Below are 16,675 nucleotides of genomic sequence, written 5' to 3'. Positions count from 1 at the left end.
TATTTTAAATTTAAATATTTTAAATTTTAAATATTCTGAGTTCAGAACAGTTAAGTTTGAATTTGAGTATGAGTATTCCAAGTGTTCTGGCTATTCTGGAAACATCTAGAGGTTTAAACATCAATTTAAATTTAAATTTGCAGCATTTGTGGAATGGTCAGAACAGTATTGAAAAATGTCTAGCAATCTTGGGACACCTCATCTTAATCTAAAAGTAATGGTTTTGAATTAAGATGTTTAAATATGTAGACGTTTTGCATGCTACCTGTATTCATCTGAAAAATGTTGAAAGATTGTAGCATGAATTTTCAAAGGTAGACATTAAAATATTAATTAATTAAAATTATCAAATGGAACAAAACAAGGAGAACTCACAGTTGATTGACAACCCATAGTAAGGTATCCCATCCTGTGGTACCCTCATGTTCTAACTGGTAATCATAAAGTTGCAACAATACAGAGAGTTGTTCACGACTTCCGATTATAGTGGCCACGTCCTGTAGAGGTGAAACAGGTCTTGGGAACCTTGTTACTGAAAGCAAACAACCAAAATATTTATCTTCAGTTGATCCAATAAGAATCAGGAACAGAAATAATGGGTGTGATTAATTTTTAATCAACAATTTTTATTCAATTTGTCTTCCAAAAAGCATTAATAAAGAAGGATGGATTGCCTGTATTTCTCCAGGTATTCTGAATTTTATCAGTTCTACCCAGCATGACCGATGCTGAGGTACTGAGGTATGATGAGACATAAATAATAACATCTTGAGAAATACATAGCTCCCTGTCCCTTGAATCAAAGGTATACATTAATATTGTTGTTTCCTAGGAACCTGTGATTTTAGTATTAAATTTCAAAAAGTATATCTACATTTAATTTAGACTTTGCCTGTGGGAAGCAGGCAAGGAAATTTGCAAATACTGATTATGTGACTGTGGGATGCTGCAACCATCATAACTGTGAGTTAGTTGCCAAGCACCCCGATCATAATCCTATGACTAAAGGGTTGTTGGGATGGCTGGAATTTTGGAACTGGTTGTAAGTACCACTCATTTGGTGCCTTTGTAACTTTGGTCACTAAATGAATGGCTGTTAACTGAAGACCATCTGTCCATCTTATGTCTAGGGTCGGATTCTTTAAAGAAAACCTTCAACATATAGCTTTTAAATATTGTTTAACTAAAACTAAAACTCTTATTTTCCACTACTGGTCTTACTGATTAGGAGTGATGGGGCTTGAGTTCAATAGTATCTAGAGGACAATACAGATATAAAATCCTTTTGAAAGCTTTATGATTGAAAAACAAAACTGCTGAGAACCTTATCAATTTAGTATTAGGAAAAATATATCTGAAAGGAACCAACTGCATTCACACATAATGATAACCTAGAGGGCTTTAAATTACTAACTGAAATCACCTGTTGCTAAATCAAGAGGACTATTGTTTTTTTATAATATTAAGAAAACAACTGGATCACTGCATGGTTTTTGCACCAAACCCCCCCCCAAAAAAAAGCTCATCAGGATTGTGTATTTTTAAAAAAAAAAAAACAAACACCCCAGGCTTTAGTTAAATTGATAATTACATACATACACGCATACACAACACACACACACACACACACACACACAAATATATATATATTGTATATTATTATTTTCCAAGGAAGCATTAGAATTTCCAAACTAAACAAAGAGAAAAATGGCTGAACAACTCCAACAACTACACCAGCATTTCAATGATATCTTATTTCTAAATAAAGCTTTACAGAAAATACTGAAGCAGGTACCTTCTATATGTGGGACTTCTCCCTGAAGCTTAGCTTTGTTTGTAAAGGGGGCATCTTGCAACACCAGTGCAAAAAGAGAAGGTATCAAGGATTGTAAAGCGGAGAGATACATGTGGAGTTTATGTTCATCTAATCCATGTTCAGTCTCCTGAAACATATTCCAGAAATCTAAGTTAAAACCTGGCTCTTTTTTTATATTACATAGCCACTCAGCAACATTTCATACACACACACACACACACACACACATACACATATATATATATACACATACACATATAGATATAGATATACATATATACATATACATATATACATATACATATACGTATATATATATATATATATATATATATATATATATATATATATATATATATATATATATATATATATATATATATACATACACACATATATATACATATATACATATACATATATGTACAGATACATATATACATACATACACACACATATATTCATTTGATCAGGCAGACTTTTATTATGATTGATAACAAGAACTTCACTTCAAGAAGGTAAAAATGAAAAGTAACAAAATAAAAGAAGATAAAAATAAACGAATCAATATGATTGTATTGTTTGTAAAACCGATGTACAAACAGTATTGCTAAGCACACTGGTTTGTGCTTAAATTGTAAGCCGCCCTGAGTCTTCGGAGAAGGGCGGGATATAAATGGGATTAAAATAAAATAAAAAATATAAAATATATGAAACTTGTACTACATTCAAATAGACTCAACCATATTGATTTGCTAACAACTGTACAAAAAATAAACTGAATGACCTGGAAATTTAGTCACTAGGGGAAATATAAAATATAGCTGTGTATTTTTACAAATGGGCAGTACAGCAATATAAGGATCATATTTTCAACTGCCATGTTGTTAGGACGCTTGCTTGACAATCAGGAAAGCTCGCGTTTGATATCCGAGTGCTGCAGAGTGCGGTGGGTCATGTGGTTTAGGATGCTGGGTTGACAATCAGCAAGCATGCGTTTGAGACCCAAGTGCTACTGCATGGTGGAGTGAGCGCCTGTCAATTCACTTCAGCTCCTGCCTACTAGCAGTTCTAAAGCGAGTAATCACAATAGATAGGTACCACTTTGGCATATTAACAGGATCATGAAAGGAACCTCAAACCAGGCGTCCCGTGGGCAACAGTAATGTCTCCGTTGAATCCTTTTATGCCAGAAGGGCCTTAGTGCTTCCAACATGAAAGCAGCAGCAGTTTTCAATTGCCCCTTTGCCACAAGGACAGAATCTTAAAGAATAACAGATTTTCCTGAATTTCCCTCATGGACAGCTGTTGGAAGTGTGTGAAAGTGACTTATGACCGTTTTTCACTTATGAATATTGCAGCATCCCCGTGGTTATGTGATCAAAATTTGGATGCTTGGCAACGATATGTATTTATGACAGCTGCAGTGTCCCGGGGTCATGTGATCCCCGTTTGCAACCTTACGACAAGCAAAGTCAATGAAGAAGCCAGGTTCACTTAACAATAATGTTACTAGTTTAACAATTGCAGTGATACACTAAACACTACAGCAAGAAAGGTTGTGAAATGAAACAAAACTCACTTAACAACTATCCTGCTTAGTAATGGAAATGTTGGGCTCAATTGTGTTCATAAGTTGAGGACTACCTGTATTTATATTTCCACTATTTTTACATACATCAGAAATTATGCTACAAACTTAAATTGGCAACTCTAATGCCTTTAGAAAACTGTCTAGCAGAATAATAAGAAAGACGGATGATGGTCCTGTCCACAAACAAATATATCAATACATCTGTCCCTTGAAGTAAAAGGCACCAAAGCTATTCGGTTTATATTAAAAAATCTTATTTTTCAAAATGATAAAAAATATCTTGACTTTTTATATATTTACCTTGAGTAGTTTTTCAATTTTACTAAGCAATGTAGGTATAAGATGCAACTGTAAATTTCCTAATTCTGTAGTCCAAGCAGCGTAAGCTGGTAAGAATACTTGATGAGTTGCACTAACTACTCGTTCTGAGGGATCACCCAGTGCTGAGAGTAGCAGTTCAAATCCCTGGCAATAGAAGGAAAAACACATGTAGGAATTTTATTTAGCTTAAATATATAACATAACCAAAATACCAGTAGAATTTTATGTACATTTTAGGAGGATTAGTTTGTAATTCTATTGCAATTCTGCAACTCTATGCTGTGGCCTTTCCAAATAGAAAAACAGCAGGAATAAATAAAAAAACACAAATAAGAAATCTGATCACTCTGCACCTTCACAATCACAACTGGATTCTTTGAGACAGCAAAACACAAAAGGAGTCCATAAGAAATGTTTTGATTTAGCATTTTATGTTAAACTTAACATAAACCTAATTAAATTAAAAATGTACTTCTGTTTTAAGACCTCAGGAAAAAAAGCAAAACAAGAAAAGCTAAATACTTGTTTTAAATTTGTAAAATTTCAGAGTAAATATGATTTATAAGACTAAGAGTAAAAAATGAGTAACATCATTCATATAAAAATTGCACAAGCATTCTAGATATTGGATGATTCTGAATAATTTAAGTAATCAAGGTTATTCAGTAATTGTGCTGAATATTTTATCCTGGATCCCTGTAAACAATATATTTCATACGCTTGTACTCATATACATATAATCAGGCACAATACCTGCTGGTATTTGTCTCGATCATCAATGTATCCCATGATGATACCAAGACTTTTGATTACAGCTTCTCGTACCAAATCTGCTTTATCTTCCATTAGCATCTGCTGTAGCATGGAAAGAACCAATGAACTACGAATTTCTTTCTGAAAATAAATAGTAATCTAGTATTAGCCAGTGCTACATAATTTCGATCAGCTTTTAGTCAAAGAATTAGCTACAGAGAAATGGCAAATGAATATAATCCGATGAATGATTTGACCAAAATAATCCATTTGATTTTTGAAAGACTTCAAGAGGACGATTATTAAATTTATCATATGTTGTTTCAGATGGTTGGTGAAATAAAAACATGCCACTTAAGAAACCCTCTGACTCAATACTCTTTATTTAGTTTTACTTTTTTTAAGATTTGCTTTTTGTTGGTTTTTGCAGCTCCCCAAAAATGCTTGTATCTTGGTTTATATTACATTTTAGTTTTGATTTTAGGAAAGTGTACTTTAAAAGTAAAGCATGATTTAAAAAAATATGTTAGACGTTTTTAAAACCTTTTTTTTGAAACGTTTCACAAGTTTTAAATAAAAGAAAATGAACCTTACATGGCCATGAACTCTTGGCAAAATATAAAAAAATGCTAACAAAATATAATTGATAATTGGCCAGTACCCCAACCTTTCTGAATTCCTTCCAGTTTTGGCAGTGTAATTTGGGGAGGATATAAAAATGAATAGTTGGATTGGGAACAAGAACACCGTAGATTACTTAGTTTTTATAATAGACCATGTTGTTTTTATTTGCCCCTAACAATAAGTTGGGAATATGATGACGCCTAGTACAGACCTCTTTCTTGAGTCTCACTGGATTTGGGTTAAAGGCCATAGCTTTAATCACTTGACAATGTATATTCAATTTAAAGTAACAACAACAACAACAACAACAACTGCATATAGAACACTTACAGGAAGATATGGTGCCAATGCTCCACAGGACTCTGCTACTAATAGCCGCCTTTCTGGATATTTGTGATTGATCTGTAGAAGATAATTTTTTCCCCCATTAATATTTGTTAACATTTATTCCTTTTTTCGCTTACAATATTATTTGTTATAGATCCCATATAAAAAGTGAATAATAAGTTGCATTTCAGTACTCTGCAATTATCTTCTATTTATAGACTGGACATAAAATTTCTTTGGTTTCCACAGAAAAGCTATGCCACTGACATTTGACTTGAGATATGACCTATTCAGATTCTGATACAAATTCTTCTTGATTTTTGTTAGCCTGGAATTCATTCTGACAGATTTATGTACCATCATATGTGATTTAATAAATGATAACGATCATATTACTATGGCTGGAAAAATATGATCTCATAGTGAATTACATGCAAAACAGAAATTATACCTGCTCCCAACACTGTGGCAAGAGTTCAGCTTCTACACGAGTAGGTCCAACGTGCTGTGCAAATGCCACACACCCAGTCAAAATCATTTGCCTAGTAAAAAAAAACAGAAACAAGCCTACAATGAAAAAAACATGCTAGTATAACCTGCAAACATTTAGCAAACAGCAGATGCACCTTCTGAAGGAATAATTAAGATAATTTGAACCAGATGCTCTTTTACTCACAGCCAGTCAACAATTGATAACACAAATAACTTTCAAAGACAAGCTCTTTTAAAAAGTATATTTTTCTTTATTTCTGTGGGAAATGCACACTTTTATCTTGCTTTTGTATACAATGGAATTGACTTTACAGGTAGTCCTTGTTTAGTGATTGTCTCGTTTAGCAACTACTCAGTTACCATGGTTATGAAAAAATAATCTTATGGCAGTCATTCCAATTATAAGCTTCTCAGGCCTGGAAAGCAAAGCTGTAGTAATATCATAAATACAGTCATGATTCCATTTAGGGACCTTTTTGCTTAATGATTGAGTACTGGCCCCAATGTGATAGCTAAATGAGGACCACCTGTATAAAACTGCTGCTTGTATTGTGGAAAGCAAAATAAATGCAGTCATTGCTTTTCATAAGTGAATATATACATACTATAAGAAAAATGCTGTAGACAAAATGATCCATGATGTGAATATATACTATACAGAATAAAGTCAGGATTATTTTAATTATGCAAAATTAAAAATATACTTAATGTGAGATACAAACTGAAAAAAGGGAAAGAGGAAAAGGAAAAAGTAGCTCTTTTATTAATATATGTAAAAACTTTAAAATGTTCAAGACCATTTAGCCTGTTATAAAGTCAGATGATTTGGTCAATACTGTACTGATGATTTGTTTGAATCTAAAAAATATTTAGTTAGTATCTCCCATATATCAAATTTAGCCTATAAATGTGATAAAATTGGCAACATATCGCTGAACATTTACTTTTCTATGAAACTGAATCTCTAGGAGCCTCACACTATATTTAATTTTAAAAATGCTTTTAAGAAACGTAACAACCTGCTACCTACCATTCAATAGAGGGGTAGAAATAGTCTTCTAAGCTTTATAAAGATGTCAGTTCCTCAATTAGCACTGCATCATCTCCCTTCAAAAATTAAATTCTGCTTGAAGAATCTGCAGATAGCTCTAAGTCTGTGCTGCAAAGCCAAGACAACTTCTCAGATAATTTGATTTTTTAAATATTTTCCTAAGGACAGTCTCATGAGACACAGCCTGATGATTAGAACTTGACAATGACTTTTTTTGTTCTGTTACTACCAAGGCTATATCAAGGAGTATATTCAAAGTTTGAGGATCGACCATTAACCTATTTTCTATAAGTTTTATGAACAGGGAATGGATATATAGTATGTATTTTAAACCAATCCATGGTAGTTTTATGACTGTTCAGTAAGACTATACTATGAACTATTTCAAATTTGAAATAAGTTATGAATATAAAAACAGTAGCCTAAAGTAAGGCAAAATAGATGGAAGATATCTAAACATTTTTAAAAATACATACTCAAGTGGTTTATACAAGAAAGATAATTTGAAGAAATCAAAAAGGGTTTTAAAAAATAAATTAAACTATTTTGAAATAATCTAATGATTTCAGGAAAACTGAATGAAAAGTGGCCTGTTTATACTGAACAGGGCAAACATGTTTGTTTTTACAACTCAATGAATATTAATATTATGAAAGGAAATACTTTTCAAAGTGGGCAAACCTAAGGGTAATTTTGTCATTAGGCAGAGTTAGATGGTTGATAAAGATAAAATGCAGCAGTTTTGGTTTTTTGTTTTTATAATCAGGGATAGCTACTTGTAGAATTTCCTCTCAGCTATCAAAATCATTCAGTCAATAATCTGTCGGAAATAATATGCACCTATTCCTCAGTCCTTTTTTCTTTTTCTTTTTACAATCCTGTAATTATTAATTCCGGGTAGGGTTGGGATGACTAAATGGAGCTGAGTGTTTACTGGCTGTATCCCCTTCCTGATGCCTACATGGAGTTCACAGCAGATCTCTTCTCTTTGTGTTCTGAGAGAGAAGCATCTGCCGCTACTGTGTTTCCCCAAAAATAAGACCTGGTCTTTTTTTTTGCCTCCAAAAGAGGCACTAGATCTTATTTTCTGTGTTTGTGTCTTTTCCACTCACCACATGGCGACGGCAGCGACAGCCCCGCCCAGCCAGCCCACATCTTCTGCGGTCAAAGGAGCAGCTTTATTCTGCAGCTGAGAATGGAGCTCAGGCCTGCATTTCACAGTCAGAGGCCTTTCCGGAAGGCCTGTGCAGCTGAGAACCGAGCTACAGATTGAATCCTTAGTGAGGCAAGTGTCAATCCATGGGAGCTCCACCCCTGCCCTAACTTGATTTTTAGGTGTGCACCTCATCCCAAAACTAGGGTTTATTTCTGGGGTAGGACTTATATTAGGCCCAACCACCAAAATCAAGCTAGGGCTTATTTTGGGGGTAGGTCTTACTTTCGGGGAAACACGATACCTAGGATTGAACTCTCAAACTTCCGAGTGGGAGGCGAGTGTCTTCACTACTAGGCCACCACGCCTCTCCTATTACTCAGTCCTAACTGCCGAATATATCAAGGGAGTAAAGATTATTAGGAATTTATACAGACGCAGGTTTTTTTAAACTGCTGTTCTATACTGATGCTATGAAAATTATGCTGCCATTTAGAACATTGCTGAAAAATGCTTACATTACCTTTGGCAATTTATACAGGTATAATGTTTAAATCAGACTAGAAATTTATTGAGGGAGCATCTGCAGTAAATAAGTAATCCCCAACTTAAAGAAAAGTCAGAAAGAGAAAGCCTCCTGCTAATATAAAGCACACACCTTTGTTCATCATCTGGCCTTTTGATCAAGTTGAACAGTATGTGTAGGAGTTGATCTCTTTCTTTAGGTTCAGGATGGAGGCAAGCTGTACACAGAATAAGTGGAATCAACTCCTAAAAAGAGTGTGAGTAGGAAGAAAAGCAAAAGCTATCAAGAAGAAATGTTTAAAACTCTAAAGAGTAATAAAATTATTTCACATATTTAATTCATTATCAACACAATTTATTATCAACACAATTCATATTTCTTATGAACTCAGAAAACATTGAGCATAAACATTATAGCTGTACGTTCTAGTATCTGAACAATCATGCTGGAAAATTGTCTTAATTCATGTTTCCTTACTGAAATTGAAGAAAAGAAAGTAGTTTAAACCACTAAAAATGAGACTGAGTGTAAGGTTAAGTTCTCATTATGCTGATTGACATACAATAAACTTAATTCATTTTTATTCTGATACATTTATATATATTTGAAGAAAGGCAGTTCTATCAATGAACTCTCCTAAATTGCTTAATACTCATTATTAAAAAAGAGACAAAAAGAACTTTATGCCTATTTACAGAAGTTCAATCTGATTTGCAAGCAACTTATATTAGAATTCTGATATTTTACCTACTTTATGTGTTTTCTGCTACTATACAATACGCTTTCCGAATCAGAAGAAATTTAAAAGAAAATGGGTATAATTCAGAAATGCTTCATTTTTTATTTTTTTCCTGCCATGTCACTATCAATCAGATATATTAAGGACCATTCTATTGCTGTTAAAAGATATAACTTTGTCTACATGGAAGTACATACACTTCACAAAATTGTGGTAAGGTCTGTATATTAAGAGCAAAAATCTTTCTATATAGATAACTTTTCAATATAACCTCTAAATCAGATGGCATAGATTCCCAAAGGCAGCTCTTTCCTTGATCTTTAAGCCCAAGCTAGACATTTTCAACAATATCCTGAATTAGGAAGATTTTAATACGAAGTTGAATTAAAAAAAGATTTTTCCTTAAATCTTTATAAACAATGAAAGATGATCTGAATGGACTACTTTAAATTCCACATATTCTCTGCAATTTGTTAACAAAAGCAAAAAACAAATCAGACAAAAGACTCAAATTTCAAAATTCAAAGAAATTAAAATATCCTAATTTATTCCAACTTTGGAGAGTACATGTAACAATATAGCAATATTTCAGTATGGTAAAATTGGATGTCCAAATTTCTCCTTCAGAAAAAAGGTATTAAGAATTGAAACATTCATTCATGTTTTTGCTTTATAGCTTAGGAGCCACATAAGATCTATAGTTTAGTATCAAATTGTGGGAATCAAAATTGTAGATATAGGCTGTGGATTATACATACTAATTTCTAATGTTGGCTATGTAATGAGACAAAATAGTAATACTAGTTAACAGTGCTTTTTTTGTAAAAGAAAATGGTGCCGGAACTCACACGTCATACAACCCGCCTTGCCTACCCTACAAGGTTCCATCCAAAAAAGGTGCAGGAACTCCATTCTGAGCATTCTATGACAAAAAAAGCCCTGCTAGTTAAAGTCCAAACCCATCTGGATTGCTTATTTCTTGAATAGATGTATTTGATTCTGTCCCCATCGAAGTATTGGTAGGAAAATACAATATCAAAGAAGTTAGACTTTATAGGTTTTTACAAATTGCCTGGCAATTTGTCAGCTGACTAGCAATGAACCCCACTACACTGCCTTTCAATAATAAAATATATATAAAATTATTTTGAAAGATAGCAATGAAACTTGGAAGACTAACTACATGAAAGATTTGGAGACAAGCTTTATTAATAAAAGGAAAAGCTATAAGACAGAGTTGAGCTTCTTTATGTTTATTGCAGTTTCTATTACCATGACATTTCTTCTTCCATTACAATCTAATTATATAACTTAATATCAAATGACGTTGATTGTATGAAAAAAAAAGTCTTGCTAAGGGCTATATTTTTGCTTGCTTCAAAATTCAAATCTTTCTCAGCCTCAATAATCTTGCATTTAAGTAGGCCCAACTACTGAAAAGAGATCTTAGGCAAAATACCGCCCCATTTTAAAAGGTTGAATCAATATAATGGATTCTTTGAATCAAGTCTAAAAAGATGAGTATTTTTTATAGAATATTATTCCAACGAATGCAATGCAAAACACTATGGCTGTAAAAGTCTCGCCAAGAATCTCTAGTTAGGAGAAATCCAAAATAAAACAACTGTTTACAAATAGAATAAAAATGATCAAAGAATGGAGAATGTCTTGGCTGAAGAGAAGGCCCTGAAAGGAGATTTAAGATTTTTCTAAACAAAACTACTAGCTAACTAAAATAAAGAAAACACCTTAAACTATTTCCGTATCTCTAAGAAAACATATTATATACATAAAGAAAGATCTATAAAGGTAATGTAAACATAATTGGAAGTCTCTTAAAATAGACTTGATGAATTGAGAAGATTTCACTAGTTTCAAACAGAAAAAGATGAGAATGTATTTACAAATTAAGAGTCTAAATATGACAAAACAGGGTCAAGAGTTGCTAAGTGGAGTCACATCTTGATGAAGACTGCTGACATGGCAATTGCACAGGGCATATACATTATTAATCTCATGATATACAACATGGGAAAATTAGTTTTAATTGATATTTATTTTAGTTAATCCCAAAACCCTACTTGATCACGGAATCTGAATATCCAATAATGCTGTGGGGTGCAAAGAATTTATATTGTTGTTTTGATACACATACACACTTTGTATGTTTACATATTTTTTTATATTTTGAAATATCAGAGGAGAAGCAATCCTGAACACATATGTAGTAGTATTAATCCTCTTTACACATTTGCTGGCATTATGTAACATTAAATAAATAAATAAAAAGAAAGCAATACTCCTTTCTCTTTACATACAGTTTAGGAGTTGTGGTTTCAACTGATAAATCAATATCAAACTTTGAGGGGTTTTTAAAAATTTGTAGAGCAATTGTCTAGAATTTTTTAAAAGTCGTAATTCCTAATTTGCACAGTAAATAAAAAATAAAGTGAAATTAAATTTTGGATTGTCTTTTCCTAGTAACAGGAATTTAGTTTTATATAACAGTACTTCCTTGTTGATCAACTTCAGGCATGTCAAACTGCCGGCCCACGGGCCGGATGCGTCACATTAAAACTGCGCCCACCCCATTGCCGGCAATGGGGAAAAAGTCATGATACGTCATGCAATGTCACGTGACACCGTGAGTTTAACATGCCTGATCTACTTAATACTACCATGGCCTTGCATTGCCTGTAAACAGAGTCAGCGCTATTCAATTCTTAGTAAAAATACCAAACTATGTTGTAATGATCATACCTAAGTATTAGACATAAAAAGGTAAAAGGTAAAGGTTCCCCCCACACATGCGTGCTAGTCGTTTCCAACTCTAGGGGCTGGTGCTCATCTCCGTTTCAAAGCCGAAGAGCCAGCGCTTGTCCGAGGACGTCTCCGTGGTCATATGGCCGGCATGACTAGGCGCCAAAGGCGCATGGAACGCTGTTACCTTCCCACCGTAGTGGTCCCTATTTTTCTACTTGCATTTTTACATGCTTTCAAACTGCTAGGTTGGCAGAAGCTGGGACGAGTAACAGGCGCTCACTCTGTTACGTGGCACTCGGGATTCGACCCGCCAAACTGCCAACCATTTGATCAACAAGCTCAGCATCCTAACCCACTGATCTTGGAAGTATATTTATTGTTATTTTCTAGAAATGAGAATGGAGATTTAAATGTGGGTTTAGAGTAGTTTGAAAATACAAACAAATTATAAAGAGTTGAAGGAAATCACCAGTTTGAGTGTTAAAAACAATATTCAGCAGAATAATCGCTGAAATATTTGTTGAATTTTTAATTCTGAGGTTCTACTTAAGTTTTTATTAAGTGGAATTTTTATGGTCATAAACAGCAAGTTTCCATTCTACAAAGTGATTCTGAAACTTTCAAAACTGATTAGTCTATTTAGTTAGACATGTAGAATTATGCAGACTTTAATTACATTTATTAAGTCTTTGAAAATAGTTTTGTGACTATTTTCCCTTCACCTGAAAAATATTATGGGATGAGATCAGTAACATAAAAAGGTATCAGTTTATTATCTTTTGCAAGGTTGTTTCATTCTATCTAGGATGGTTGATGTGGGGCAGGTACAAGGCCGATGCTTTTACCTTGCAGAAAGCTGGATACTGACTCTGTTGGAATTAGCTGTGTGTCCACGTCCATTGGTCATATTCTTGCATGCATTTTATAGGATTGGAGCGTTCTCTGCATCGCTGCATCAGTGCTTCTAAACTTCCTTCTATCAATGGGAGTGGAGAAACAATGAGAAACCTTCTTGAATGTCCTAATGCATGTTCCATGTTTACTCAATGAAGGGGAAAAAAAGGGATGACAGAAGCAGAAGGACAAGAGGATTTACTGAATGGGAAGTAATCCGGAAAGAGCTCAAATGCTATATAAGGACTCCCTATACTTGAAGATCTTTTAGATTTTTTTTTACTTGAGAACTCTTCCAGTAAAAAGAGAGAATATAGTTGCCTTCAGTGTGCTGAACTCTTATTGAATTGAATTGAACTCTTATCTGAATTGATTTTCATTGCCTTATTTCTTAGTGAATCAAGAAGTGCAAGAATGTCACAACTTATAGGAAGAATACAGATCAAGTTCTTCTGAACTTAAGGATTTGGCCGGAGGCTATTCCTAAGATTCAAGGTATATAATTACAGTGCATAGGCACAATTACTATTTTATAAGATTACCATAAAAAAAGACATGTCCAAAATGTTAGTTAAATTTACTTCCAGAGGAAAAAAAGAATGAAAAATAATCTGCCCATGAAAACTGTAGCATGTGGTCAACATCAAGGAAAGAGGCTTCTGCTTCTATAAAAAAGTGATTCTTGCCTATGTTGGGAAGTTATACCATGTGTGCCAAATTAATGAAATATACATTTTTAAAGCTTTATATCAAAGAACTTGCCTATCATGGCATCTTTCATAGACATACTCTGATCGCTTAATACTATTGTGCCGTATTTTTAAATGACAACATATTACTTAACCTTTTTTCCCCCCTCAAAGTGGTGAAAGCATAACCCCAAAGGTCTCAAGCTAAAGCTCACAACTCTAAAGGTGATGAAATTATCTGCATATGTTGGGGGACTGTATTTTTCAATCCTAGTCAGGCATGTCCATGCAAAGTGTAAGCACTGTCAAAGCCTGCCCCAGCCTTGCCTGGGCATACCCAGAGGTTTGCAAAACAAAAGAACAAGCAAACCCAGAACAGGTTTTGACAGTATTTCTACTTTACCTAAGCAAAGCCTGGAGTGAGTTCTGAGTGTTAGTTTGAGCTACAGGTCTCAGAACAGATTAAAATCAGGCACAGAGTCACTGTAACTGGTATATGTCTCTGGCTGGTTGATGACTTCCAGTGTGTGTGTGTGTGTATATATATATAAACGTACACACACACATACATATGTACGTACACACACGCACACACACACACATATCCATCATTTTTGGAATGTTTGAAGAATTATATGTGTTAGTGAAGTTCAAAATACTTGTCCTTTATTTTAAGTTTTTAGTATTTCAAAATGAAACATTTCACTGAATTATAAATGGAAAAGAAAGATGACTGTGCTATCGGCAGTGCTGAAAAAGTTAACATAAACCAAGAACGTACAAGAAAATGTCTTTTAGTAAGAGGATTATTTCTTATCCAACCCTAATCTCAATAACATGATTACATTTAATCATGATAGGATGACATAAATTTATTGATCATTTTAGGGGATAGTTAACTCGATTCTTTTAAAAACATTTGGTGCCGTCAAATGATATTCTCTTTTCTTCCAGCAATGCCGCCCCAATGCCAGTAGATTAAGAGATGGCCAAACAACTTTTTTCCCCTCTGAATTCAGGATTTCTACAAAAATTGACTATGTAATTTGTATAATTCTATTGGAAAATGTTGGCTAATATTCAATGAATTTTAAAACTATTCCTGCACATCTAATGGGAGTTTAAACTTTACTTTTATGAAGCTACTCCCCTTAGTTGTGTGACAATTTTTGAAACTGAAAGTAGGTTATAAGAATACCATGGGAAATTGAAAGCAACTAAAGACCCATAAACTTGTCAATGACAAAGTAAACACTCTTAAGAAAAGAAATAAACTGTGCCATGGCCAAATTGGGCAAACTGCCTTCTTGGATTACAGATAGTTCTTGACTTATGACCATTCACTTAACAACTGTTTGGAGTTATGATGGAATCCCCAAAAGCTACGTGAGACCTAATTTTGAAGTTCCAATGTCAACTTCCCCACAGTCACATGATCACAGTTTGGGTGCTTGGCAACCAGTCCGTATTTATGGTCATTTGCAGGACCCCACAGTTTCATGCCTGAGTTTTATGATGGTTTTGTTGCAAACCGGTTTCTGTTTTCCAGTTTTGGGCAAAATGTGCCTCATAGGTAACAAAGGATTTGTTTGATTCGTGTGATGTTTGCTTTGTGAGCTCGTCTGCTTATACTGACCGCTGTGAAAAGGTTTGCAAAATTGGGCCAAACCACAAGCTGATCCACTTTACCACCATTATGATTTATGATTGTAATTGCCAGCCTCATAACTCAAGGGCTACCTATGATTTCATGATGGAACCATTTAGAAGTAAGAATGCTAATCTCTAGTAATTTCTTGAGGGGAATAAAGATGGAAAGAAAAGGTGGCTTCACACATTTTGGTCCCAACTTTACCTTTCCAGCACTGCCATACATACAGCCTTCAAAAAAAGAAAGAAAGAAAGAAAAAGGATGCCTACACTTGCTCCATGAAAAATATCAGCATACAGAACCACTTATCTATCTATTACAAAGAATCCTATAGATAGCAGCTTTAACTGTGAAGCTTCAGAGAATTATTGTACAATTATAATGTAGCAATATAGTAAGCAAATTAGCTATGCAACTGCATAATTTTTCAATAAATGAACCTTCAAATGAACAGAAATTGTTAACAAACTTCATAGGATATACAAAGGTCAGCTGGTTTTTTTTTGGAAATAGGAATTAAAAATGGTTATAAAAAGTATTCCAAGAAGCTTGTTTATTACAGCTTTGCATAGAACATATTATATCTTTTGCTATAACTCTTACTAAAATTATTGAAAAAAAATTCCTGGAATGCAAATTTTGCCTAGGAAATGCTTAGTGCTTCTGAACTAAGTTATTGATTTATCTCTAAATAGTTGATCTCCATAAGATATCGAAACTAATTCCGAAATTTTATTCAGACTAAGAAATCGTCTGTCCATCAACATGAAAAACAATTAACTTTAAAGCCCTTTCAGTTTCGCAAAACTAATCTCATGTTAGTTTAGAACTTGACATTGAAAGATTTTAAAAGCCTATTCATATACATGCCATTAAGTAGCATCTACAATATTGTTTCTGCTAAAATTAATTATTTAGGTATGGAAACTAATATAAGTAAACTTTGAATACTATTTTCTCCCAATTCTATACTTTAAATTAACACTATACTGTACCAAAACTGGAATGAGCTAAATATGTAATATTTGCTATTGATTTTGGATTGTGTCAGAAATATAACACCTTAAAATTAAGGTATAAATCTAGCCCTCCATTTCTGATTTGTTCGTTTTTGTGATAATGGAAGGAGTGTTCGGGATATCAAATTAACTAGTACTGGAAGTTATACAAAGTAAGGAAAGAGTATTCCAGGATGAAATTATTCCAATGGGGAGGAGACGAACAGAAGCATGAACTTTATGCTAGTGCATAAATAGGAGCCTAGGTTAACCATTAATACTTC

At 33.7% G+C, this 16,675-nt stretch overlaps 1 protein-coding gene across 6 annotated transcripts in view; it reads right to left on the bottom strand.

Annotated features, from left to right (window-relative positions):
* The window catches only part of RELCH (RAB11 binding and LisH domain, coiled-coil and HEAT repeat containing), a 66,513-nt gene that overhangs the window by 19,090 nt on the left and 30,748 nt on the right, over nucleotides 1-16,675 (bottom strand). For 4 of the 6 annotated variants that reach the window (XR_014026005.1, XM_081324391.1, XM_081324392.1 and 1 more), the window contains 7 exons: nucleotides 8,790-8,902; nucleotides 5,887-5,977; nucleotides 5,439-5,510; nucleotides 4,485-4,625; nucleotides 3,711-3,875; nucleotides 1,796-1,943; nucleotides 376-532 (listed from right to left, as the gene is read on the bottom strand). Coding sequence is in view for 5 of the 6 variants with exons in the window: in XM_081324391.1 (XP_081180517.1) it covers nucleotides 376-532; nucleotides 1,796-1,943; nucleotides 3,711-3,875; nucleotides 4,485-4,625; nucleotides 5,439-5,510; nucleotides 5,887-5,977; nucleotides 8,790-8,902 (887 nt within the window). In the remaining variant the exon portion in view is untranslated. Of the gene's footprint in view, nucleotides 1-375; nucleotides 533-1,795; nucleotides 1,944-3,710; nucleotides 3,876-4,484; nucleotides 4,626-5,438; nucleotides 5,511-5,886; nucleotides 5,978-6,957; nucleotides 7,068-8,789; nucleotides 8,903-13,004; nucleotides 13,114-16,675 lie in introns of those variants that run through there. The other 2 variants (XM_081324394.1, XM_081324395.1) reach the window with 2 other exon arrangements.

Source organism: Vipera berus (assembly GCF_964194415.1).
Source record: "Vipera berus genome assembly, chromosome: 3".
NCBI classification, from domain to species: domain Eukaryota; kingdom Metazoa; phylum Chordata; class Lepidosauria; order Squamata; family Viperidae; genus Vipera; species Vipera berus.
This window is presented reverse-complemented; position numbering and strand designations above follow the sequence as displayed.